General features: G+C 68.0%; 1 protein-coding gene across 1 annotated transcript in view; it reads left to right on the plus strand.

Moving 5' to 3' along the window:
* LOC105309328 (tensin-3) overlaps positions 1-10,856 on the plus strand; it is a 57,938-nt gene that overhangs the window by 27,987 nt on the left and 19,095 nt on the right. The window contains exons 10-13 of the mRNA XM_023526142.1: positions 1,460-1,632; positions 2,421-2,547; positions 2,634-2,717; positions 5,087-5,239. Coding sequence (XP_023381910.1) covers positions 1,460-1,632; positions 2,421-2,547; positions 2,634-2,717; positions 5,087-5,239 — 537 coding nt within the window. The remainder of the gene's footprint in view (positions 1-1,459; positions 1,633-2,420; positions 2,548-2,633; positions 2,718-5,086; positions 5,240-10,856) is intronic.

Consider the following 10,856-nt stretch of genomic DNA (forward strand, 5'->3'; position numbering starts at 1 on the left):
GGGCGGGCACGTGCCCAGCTAGGGCCTTCTGCCCTGCCGCTGGTGAGGGGGCCGTGAGCCTCCCGGGCCGATGTCCTGACGCTGGGTCTGGGGGTGCAGTTGTTAGGATCGGGGGGCAGGGCGTCAGGAGGGGCGGAACTGTCCCAGAGGGTCCCTGCCTCTCCTGCCACTTGGACCAAGTCTGGCTCTCGCTAGGTTGTCACTGGCTGTGTGGCACAGAGGGCCATGCCCAGCCTGGACTCTGCCCGGGGGCAGCCGAGGGCGCCTGCAGGGTGGAGAGGTAGGGCGCCCAAGGGGGTCACGCGCCTCTCGTCACTGGACAGAGCGACTGAGCGTTCTCCCTGTCGAGAGTCGTCATTGTTCCTCAACAGGCAGCTTTCGAAACCCACGAAGTGTCCTCGAGTGTCTGCGGGAGCGGGGGGCTGATGAGGGAGTCGGGGGCTCACGTGGCAGCCTGTGTCGCAGCCACGGACTCGTCTGGGACCGTCGGTCCTTGGCGAGCCACCCGCGTCAGTAATTCAGACCCACCTCTGAGTCCAAAGTCACTGCTCTCGGGGTCCCAGGGACTAGGTGCCCGTGGTGTAGCTCCGCACTGTGGGGGCTGCTGCCCCGCCCACCCCCCCCAACCCCAAGAAAACCCCCCAAGCCGGGGGGCCAACCGCAAAACCCCCGGACCTCCCCTCGGCAGAGGCACCACTGGCGCGTCCGGCACCGCCGTGTGCGGCGAGCAAGCCCGGCCCCTCCCGTCCGAGGACCGGGGTGGGGCGCGTGTGCACCTCGCACGCGGGGAAAAGGCGGGCAGCAGCGGCTTGCACACCGGGCCGCAGGGCATCTGAGTGGCCGGGCACGCGCTCGCGGCTCGAGCAGGGCTTCATGTCTGAGGACTTGGTTCCTCGCTGGTGGTCACAGAGCAGAGTGCCAGCCTCTGGCCCCGAGGGTGACCGCTGACGCCCTGAGGAGGGACAGGAGTGACAAGACTCAGACCTCGGAGTCACAGGCGCCGTCAGGGGACAAGCTGGGCTCTTTCTCTTTGTCACATAACCGCCGAGAGTCTTCCCTGGGCCCACGGCGGGCACGGGGCCAGTCCACCCTGGGGCAGCGTCCTCCGTCCTGTGTTCCTCAAGCCCCTGCCTGTGCGGGTGGCGTCCCCCGCACCGGGACCCAGGTGGGCAGAGCCCCGCCCTGGCCGGCACTGGGGCTGGGGGCAGGGACCGGACAGAGATCAGCTCAGACCGTAACGGGACGAGCCTAGCAAGCGTGAGCCTGGCGGGTGGCAGACCCCGGAGGGCACACGTCCCGCGAGTCCACCCACAGGACACGTCTGGACGTGGGTTCCGGCTGCCGGGGGCTGGGGCTGGGGTTTCCTCGGGGGGTGGAGCCGACGTCCTGGAAGTGGGAACGACTGAGGACTTTCGTAGTCGAGGCCGCAGAGCGCCTGCAGCCTGCGTGTCTCTCGCAGGCTCCTCAGGTGACGAGCCGCTGGTCAGAAGTTTCCGGAAGCTGAGCCTGGGGCAGTACGACAATGATGCAGGGGGCCCACCTGCCTTCCCCAGGTGCGGGTGGGGGCAGGCTCCCGGCGTGGAGCAGGCCCCGGGCCTGGCGGCTTCCCTCTCCCCAGCAGACGCCAAAGAGGTACGGTCACCGCCCTGAGGCCTGACCCCAGCCCTGTCCCCAGCTGCAGTCCCCTCATGTACTCCCCGCCCCTGGCTCACGGGTGCGGTTCCTCCCCAAAAGGCAGGTGTGGTGGAGGGACTCCCCGGTCACGCGGCTGCCTGAGCCTCTGCTCTGACCCATTGTGTGGGGCTGCGGGTCGCTGGGGCTCAGTGGGCGGACAGCAGCAGCAGAGGGCAGGCAGACGTCCCATCCAGACCCCTGGGGTCCCCGCGGGAAGCGGGACGGAACGGTCAGCGTGGATGCGCCGCCCTGCAGGACGTGCCAGCATCTTCCGGGAGCCGTGGTGAAGGCTTTGGACCAGAGCTGCAGGGAGGCGGGCCCCAGACAAAGAGGCCTCTCGAATCAGGGTTTTATTTGTTCCTGAGGTGGCAAAGCTGGACCAGCACAGGCAGGAAGGGTCACTCGGGGTCTCGATGCAGTGTGGAGGTTCAGGAGTCGTCCTTCCTGCCTGCTGCGCCCGAGTGCCTGGTCACGGTGTGTGCGTGAGCAGCTGTGACGGTGGCCGTTGTCACCGAAGGCCGCAGGGTCCTCCCCATGCCCCGTGCAGGCTGCCAGCCCACCCGTCAGCGGTCGTGGCGCTTTGTCCAGGTCACCTGGCTGGGAGCAGGACTGGTGGCCGTGCTGTGGGCAGGCACCGGGCTCCCTGTCCCCACGTCCAGACGCGGCTGACTCGGGCCAGCCGGGGCCCCGCTGTCTGGAGCGGCCTTGCCCTGACCACGCCCCCACCCCCCGCGTGTCTCTTCTAGATGGTGCTCGCCCCGCACCCCGCAGACCTGGACGGGGTCGACGGCAGGATCTTCTCCCCGCGCAGGAGCGGCCGTGAGCCGCTGGCCTCCGCCCGGGCATCCCCCGTGTCGCCGGCAACGCCGTACGGTAAGGAGGACGCGGAGCTCGCCGTGGGCGTCCCCGCCTCCCGCAGCGAGGGCCCGGAGCGGCTCCTCACCGCCTTTCTCTCGCAGTGACCACGCCCCCGCGTCACCTCCCGTCCAGCCCGCCCGGGCCGCAGGTGGGCAGCGCCGGCCGCCTGTACCACGCGGCTCACGGTAAGAACCCGCCCCCTGCATCCGCTCTGGGTGTCCTCCTGTGTGGAGACACGTCCTCGTCCGTGAGGGTGGCCGTCGCCAGGGACGGAGCGGGGACAGAGCCGCTGGGTCGGCGTTGGCCTTGACCCTCGGCCTGGCATCAGCTGTGCCCCGCGTCTGCCGAGCGGCGTTTGCGGGAAGGGCCACGGTGGTCTCAGCAGCCGAGCGTCGGTGCTTTACGGCCCCGTGAAGCTTTACTTAGAGTTGAAAGAAGACACTGGACCCGCCCCGTAGACACTGGACTCGCGGCCCACAGTGGTGGTGGGGACCGCCAGCTCCGTTTCCCTCCGTCTCCGGGGAGACCAGGGCCCCGCGTCCGAACGGACGGGCCGTCCTCCAGCGTCCTCGTGGGCGCGGCCCGCAGCCTTCCCTTCGAGCTCAGAGCCTGCTTAGCAGGCCGGACGGACGTGTAGGGTGGGGAAACCGTGCCGGCATCACTGCATCCGCCCATGCGTCACGAGAACCGGGCGTGACACGGTCCAGCGCCGTCGGGCACAGACTCAGCAGACGCGGCCAGGGCTCCGTTCCTCTGCTTTAATCGTTCGGATGGAAGCAGACAACGGGACTCTGCCCCGCCCGCCCAGCCGGCCACGACGATGGCGGGCGCGGACGAGAACCGGCCCTCCGGCGGGTCGATCTGGTCCGAACACACCGGGGCCGGGCTCCTTGGAGACCCCGGTGCGGGAGGGGGCGGGAGGCTCCGTCACACGCACACCTGTGCACGCGTGCATAGCAGTTTCGTTTTCAACAGACAAAGACAGTGAAGAACTGTGGACTTTTAGCCTTTACGAACGTAGACACGAAGATCCCTGACACAGCACGAGCAGGTCACGTTCGGTCACACAGGGAAAGGACCCCGTGTCATGGCCGAGGGGGTTTATCCCAGGGCACGACGCAGGTGTGACAGCCGAACCCCGTCACCCTGTCGACGTGGTGCTAAGGACAGTTACACGAGCATTTCCTAGATGCAAAACAAAGCATTGGCAGAACCCACACTCGCTCACGAGGGACGTCCCAGCAGCGGGAGCAGAGGGGACCGTTTTTGACCTAATGGCACTGGAGGCTCCGCAGGGCCGGCCGGGGGCTGGTCTCAGAGCCGCGGGGGTGACGCCTTCCGGGAGGGCGAGAGCAAAGGGGGTCCAGGGGGAGGGAGGGGGGGAGATCACTTTGGGGTGATGCTTTAGTTTTGCTTTTTATCCTGAAGGGGGAGTCTTTGAAGCGTGACGCGTCGCACGGTGCTGGCCGGGCCTCCGCTTCTCGTACCCGACTCGTTTCCCTTTTGAAATTTCACGAACGTCTAATGAGAGCGTTTAGAACGGCAATCAAAGCCCGTTTGTGCAGGGTGTGACGCGCGTGATGCGCGTGACATTCACAGAGCCTTGGCGGGTTCGCGTGGGCAGACCCGAGAGGCAGGCCTCTTGACGTGTGTTCCAGAGAGTCCATGTGCGTGTGGCACGCGGTATCTGTGACATGCACGGGACAGCCATGTCCCTGCGCTGCTCTGCACGCCGACCTGTGCCCCGCGGTGGCTGGCGCCCGGCCACGGGTGTGGAGTGGTGACTGCTGCACCCCACCCCAGAGCAGGGACGAGGACGCAGGCACGAGTTTGCTGAGAAGTGCCAGGTGGGCGGGCGTGGCCGGCCACGATGAGCCGCGCTGGCCGACACCTCGTCCACGGGGCCGCCGTGAACCCGCCCTCTGCTCGCTTTGGTGCACAGGCCTCCTGCTTCTCGTGTGTTCAGCAGCTCGTTTCACCCCCCTCTGGTAGACCGTCCCGAATGTGAGCGTGGGGACATTCTGGTGTGCTGCCAGGCGTCCGCTCTCATCCTGGCTCCAGGTCCCGTGGGTGGCGGGGTGGACCCCGGGACCCGGCGACCGGCCCGCGTGGGTCCAGGCCTCTGCAGCCCCGCACACCTGCAGAAGCTCACGCGGCTGCGTGTAACCTGGAGCAAAGCGACGTGGCCGTGCTGGCCCGGTGCTGGGGATGGTCGGTTTGCACGCGCAACAGTGTCCGCAGATCGGTCTCAGTCTTAAGAACTTAAATTCCAGACCCCCTCACTCAGCGAAGTATCTCCAAAGCCGTGGGGCAGAACTGCGCCCTGACCCGAGCTTAGAGAAGCCGTTGGCCTCGGCCCGGTGCAGGTTGGGGTGTGGTGGCCAGGAGCCCAGAGCCTGCAGCTCGGGCCTCTGCCTGCCTCTGGGGAGGACAGCATGGCGGGCAGGTGGCCCCTGGCAGCCGGACTGCCTTGAGGAAGCGCAGGTGGCCCCGGTGAGTACGTCCTTCTCTCCGGAAGTGGTCACCAGGGTGCCTGTTTTCACTTTTCCCCAAGGGCCCTCCAAGCCTCTGCCCTACGCGGATGGCACGTGGCCCACAGGGTGGGAGGGGACAGTGACTCCCTGGGGCTCCGTGCTGACCCTGCCAGGGGCCCAGCTGAGTGGGCACGTGGGCATTCTTCTCTGGCTGGCTCAGTTCCGAGTGCCAGGTGGGGCGGCACAGTGTCAGGGGACAGTTTCTTCACGTCGCCGGCAGAGTCGCAGTCCCTTGGGGTCCTCGTTCCCCTAGCTGCAGCCACGGGGGAGGGGCAAAGCAGACAGACCTGCGGAAGGTCCTGAGTGTCCGGAGTGCCCACCGGGCCTCCCCTACACGTGGACATTGCACCCACAGCACTGGGCTGCCTCTCAGGAAGCGGGCCCTGCCTGCCCCGCCCGCCTGGGCTGCCCGAAGCACCGGGCCTGGCATCCACCCGCCAGGGGAGGACCAGCCCTGGGGAGTGCCGTCCGTCCGTCTGTCACAGCCCTTCCTGGGCCTGGACAGGCGCCTTCCTCTCTGTCCAGGGCGAGGATAGCCTCCCTGTGCTGAGCCCGCCAGGGCGGGGTGGGCATTTCCTGCAGACGCCGGTGCCCTGGAGGCGCACACACCAGCACATGAGGCCCCTGCTGCCTGGGGGGGCATCTCCCGGGTCGCCGGGAGGACGGGATGCCGCCCTCTCCGGGTGAGGGGTGTGCACCTTGGGCGAGTTGGGGCCCGAGCCGCTGCTGGGCAGGGGCAGCTGCCGGTGTGGCCACAGCACGTGCTGACAGCTGCCCCGCGTGCACACGCAGGCCCCATTCTCGTGTGTGGGACCCAGCGCGGGCCTGAGGGCAAGGGGCACAGCCTCGGAGGGGCGGGTGTGGGCCCCATCTGGCAGGACTTCAAGGGGAAGTGGCATCCGGCTAGGATTTGGCGGTGAGGGGGGCTGTGCCCGGCCCACGAGGCGGGAGGGGCCCAGCCCTCACAGCATGCGTCCGCACAGACCAGGGAAGGTGCGTGAATGGCAGCGGCGAAGGCCCCGTGCGTGCGAAGCCCTTCTCTCTGCTGCGTGGACTCGGTCCTGGTGTGTTTCGGGCCGTGGGGAATGAAGCGCATCCCTCCACTCGACTGAGGGCGATCGTGTCCCGGTCCTGTGAGAATGGGGGTCGTTGCAGTGGGCTTCGGAGTGCGCGCGAGCCCCTCCCCCGTCGTGGGGACAGCAGAGAAGCAGCGGGAAGCGGGGGTCTCACACCCGCCGGCTGCCAGGCGCACGGGCTCAGGGGCTGCAGATGAGTCTCCGCAGACGGGGTCTGGGCAGGGCGATGGAGCGAAGGGTGGTGGCCGGGCCACCTGAGAGGTGATGCCGCCATCCAGGGGGAGGGGACAGGGTCGGACCCTGGCCTGCGGGGTGCGGGCAGGGCTGCCCTGGGACTGTGGTTGTTGCTGGAGGCTTCTCCGTGAGCTGGGCCCCAGGGAATCGGGGTCTGTCTTTGACGGAATTGGCACTCGGGGGGCAGGTCCTGGGCTGAGTAGCCTCCCGAGGCTGCTTGGGTGCCCTTCTCCACGGGGTGGCCGCCTCTGCTGTGCCAGCTGCTCATCCCTCTGGTGACCGAAGGAGGTTTCAGCTGGGCGTTTGCAGGAGATTAAAGGGGGTGGGGGAGGGAAGAGGGGGCGAAGCAAAACGGGGAAAGGAAACCCAGGCGGCAAGGCCAGCTGGGCGAGGCGGGGCCACCGCCTGGAGGCCGGACTGGCAGGCGGGACTGGCGGGCGGGACTGGGGGGCGGGACGGCCCCCAGCCGCAGCCCCGCCCCTCCTCCGACCCTCTCTGAATGGGCCTCCCGGGAGGGGCCGCTGGCTTCCTGCCCCAGCCCCCAGGACACCCAGAGTCGCCCAGCCTGGGTGGGTGGGGGACGCCACTCAGCGCTCAGGGCCCCAAGGGACGGGCCGCAGAGCGACACCGCCCTGCCCACGACTTTCCGGGGCCCTTCCATGGACTGACGAGCGCCCCAGGGTGCTCAGGTAAGAGTCCCTGCCCCACAGCCTCTGGCCCCACCCCAGCCCATGCGGAAACCTGATCTCGGGTGGTGGGGGAGGGGTCGAGGTGGGCCCCGGATCCCAGCCCAGCAGAAGCTGGGAGGAAGCTGGCCGACTGGACTACGAGGAGGGCGGGGGAGGGGGCGACTTCCCAGCATCCCTGTCACTTGGCGACAGCCCTCAGGTCCCTGAGAGTCGGGGGCCAGGCACCCCTTCCCAGCGCCTGGGGGCCTTTGCAGAAGAGAGGAGCTTTGTCTGCCGGCCCACTGCGGGGGGAGGGGGGAGCCTGGCCTGCAGATGTGCGGCTTCCCCCGCCCGCTGCTCCCAGAGCACATTCTTCTGCTAAAACCAGAAAATGAGCCTGCCCGGTCCTGGGGCGAGCAGTCTCCTCCACATCTGGGCTGCGCCTGCGATGACGCTCCACCCCCCGCCCCGCCGCACACAGGGCCCCCCCGGGAAGGATTTCTCTGAACTCCCCAGTGCCGAGGCGCGGTGAGGAGCCAGGCTGGGACTCACAGCGCGTTCCCGTGTCCAGTCCACTGCCGGGGTGGGGGGGCTCCACACCAGCCCGTGCATGTCACACGTGCATGTCACCAAGTGACCTGCTCACCTGTCACTGGAGCTTCCAGAGGGGAGCGCCTGGGTGCTTCGCGGTCAGCCTTGCTGGCGAAGGACCAGCTCGGTGGGTCCTTCGCGCTCCTTCCAGCCTGAGACTCTGCCTCCGGGCCCTGGGGCCCTGGGGCCCTGGAATGGCCAGCGGGGGGCGGTGGACAGGTGTGTGCATAGGTGCCCTGCACTTCGTGCACAACAGGGGTGCCCCGCAGGCCCCTGTGTCCCTTGGGCCCCTCGTGTCAGATGCAGGGTCAGGATGGAAATGCTTTTCCAGTTCCAGGGCTGAGGCGAGTTTGGGGTGGTTTATTCCGGGAGAGGGGACGCATCTGTCCCTTTGGGGCACCGGCAGGCCACATGACTGACCAGGCCTCGGGCTTCTGCATCTCCCTGCGGGCGAGGGCAAGGGCGCCCCGTGGGGGGAGCACAGCGTCCGAGTGGAGGCCAGTCGGCCGCCTCCGAACCAGCTCCTCGATCTCACCTCCTGGTCCCCAGGGAGGGGACCCCCTCGGGAAGGTGCAGCCAGGTGACACGGGCGTGTGCTCACGCGGCGCCGGGCAGACACCAGCACCGAGCAGCTGTTCTGGCTCCCGCTGTCACCCCTTCCAAAACAAGTCCACGTGCCTAACGAAGCAGGGTTCAGGACAATTTAGAAACGTCTGTGATTTAAAAGCCGTGACGTCGAGATCTGCTCTCTGGCGCTGGCACAGAGCCCCGCGTCCCCGGGCGTACGCCCCACGGGCCATCGAGGACATGGCCTGGCCGCCGGCCTCCTGCCTTCCCTCCAGCCCTCCTGGTTCGTGCCCCGTCTTTTCCTCCCTCGCTCACTTGGGTCCCGTAAACCTTTTGGGAGAGGCCCTGCTGGGCCTGCGAGGCCACGACCGGCACTGCCCTACGGGACAGCAGAAGCCGCGAGGGAGCGAGAGTGGCAACCGCTCTGCGTCCGTCAGACCAGTCGGCCTGGCTGTGGGAGCGCGGGGCTCAGTGGGGTGCCCGGGAGCCCCCGAGCAGCCCCGTAGCAACAAGACCAGCCGTCCTGGCGGGGATGGTGGAGGCTGCGGCCCCTGCGGTCACTGGGGACCCCCTGGAGCTCCGCCCCAGCCACGTGGACGGCCGTCCTCCCCGGCTCAGCACGACTGGACAGTCCACAGGTGTCCTCTCAGCTCTGGCAGCCACGAGTGCGCTTCGCGTCCCATCCGGCAGGACCTGCCGACGACCCCGAGGGTCGTCCTGCTGTGCACAGGGTCACGGCTCCCTGCGTGGGTTCCTCTCGCCTGTCGCGGTGCAGCCGTGTTGGAGGTGGGTCTTGGAAGACGAGTTTGAAGGGGAGCGAGGGCCCCTCCTGCACCCCAAGCTGATAGGACGGGTGTCCTTGTGAGCAGAAGTCAGGACCAGACACAGAGGGAGCCACGCGAGGTCACAGGGAGCAGGTGACATCTGCGCCCAGGAGCCACCAACCCTGCGACACCTCGGCCTTGGTGTCTGGCCTCGGGACTGTCCGCGGTCAGGCCCACCTGCGATTCGTGCTGACTGCCGCACCTCGCCGCTGGGCACCCGGTCCGACCCCCCAGAAAGCCCAGACAGCGCCCGTCCACCCCAGGGCCCAGCTTCCCACGATGCCCGGGGGCGCCCGCACGGGCGGGACTCACAAGCAACGGTGCTGCTTGTAACGGGGCTTGCACCCTCCGAGAAGGCGCACCCCGAGTCTGCGGGCTCGCACCGTGAGAGCACAGCGTGAAATGCGGGGGCCACCCTTCCCCAGCCCCCCCCAGGGCACGCGCACTGCGTCCCGCGTGCCACAGGTGACTGAGGACAGGCGAGGACGCCACCGCTGTGGGGCCCGGCTTCAGAACCTGGGTGCAGAGGGTGCCTTGGGAACAGCAGCCCCCGGTTTCAGAGACGAGGGGAGGACGGTCCCTTGGCCACCAAGTGTCCCAGTGGCTGTGGGGGAGGCTCACGGGTGAGTCTTGCTAGCAGGCCTGCCTCGGACGCATGTCCCTTCATCCTCTCAGCAGATGGTCCTTCGGCCTCAACAGAGCTGCAGGATTCTGGGAGCACCCCGCAGCCTCGCTTTGCACGGGCTCCAGGGGGCACCCTCATGGTGGGGGAAAAGACGCCCCTCAGTGTCCGTGGGTTGCGCCCCCAGGCCGAAGTGGTCTTTCCTTAGGAGCCTCGAGGCCGTGACCACAGGCCCCAGTCCAGCTTCTAAAGGAGAGCCGAGCGTGCGTGGACCTGTGCCCGAAGGCGGCATCTCGTCTGTCCCGGGCGCCCAGCTCTCCCACCCACGCAGGGTCAGTCGGGCGAGGTCCCGGCTCGGCGTGGGCAGCGTGTCATGTGTCTACCCCTTGGCCTGTGCGAATGCCAGTCGTCCATGCACCGCCCGCTCCAGCTGCCGCTGCTCCCCGAGCCAGCTGCACAGCTTGTTCCTCGGCCTGGGAGACGCTTTCTTGGGGTTTCTGTGGTCAGCACGGAGAAGGCTCTCGAGGGGACCCTGCCAGCCCTGCGCCTCCCCAGCGCCATCCTGCACGCTCAGCCCCGCCCGCGGCCGGCACCATCCACCCCACGCCCTGCCAGGCCAGAAGCGGCTTTGGAGCAAGGATCCCGTGTCACCGAGGCTGCTCTCTGCTGCAAGCAATGCTTCCCAGCCCAAACGGGCCAAAGACGTTCGGGGGCTGGAGGAACCTCGCGTCCATCCAGGGACAAGGGACAAGCGACAAGCAGGCGTGAGCCCCCCACACGGGAGCACGATCCAGCCTCAGGGCGGGAACGGACACCGCCACAGTTGCACAAGCCTCAGGGATGTCGGCTCACAGCGGGACGGGTGCCGTGGGGCCACACGTAGCAGGGTGACCAGAGGCAGCGAGGTCCTAGGGCACGGGGCAGGGGAGGGGCCTGATCAAGGGAGACAGGCCTCGGTTTTGCAAGATGACAGGCGTCCTGGAGGTGGACGCTGGTGACGCAGCACAGCAGTGACCGTGGACTTAACGCCACCGACCTGTGCACTCAGAAAAGATGGTGACGCTTGTTTCGTGCATTTCACCAGTTAAAAAAGAGGACATTTAAGTGAATGCAGAGGGTGGCTCTGGCCTCGGGTTTGGTGTCGCGAGCACCCCCCAGACCCTGGGCGCCCCCAGACACGGCACCCTCAGGACCGCCAGCCCCGACGC

This window comes from Pteropus vampyrus, unplaced genomic scaffold (genome assembly GCF_000151845.1).
Source record: "Pteropus vampyrus isolate Shadow unplaced genomic scaffold, Pvam_2.0 Scaffold717, whole genome shotgun sequence".
In the NCBI taxonomy this organism is placed as follows: Eukaryota; Metazoa; Chordata; class Mammalia; order Chiroptera; family Pteropodidae; genus Pteropus; species Pteropus vampyrus.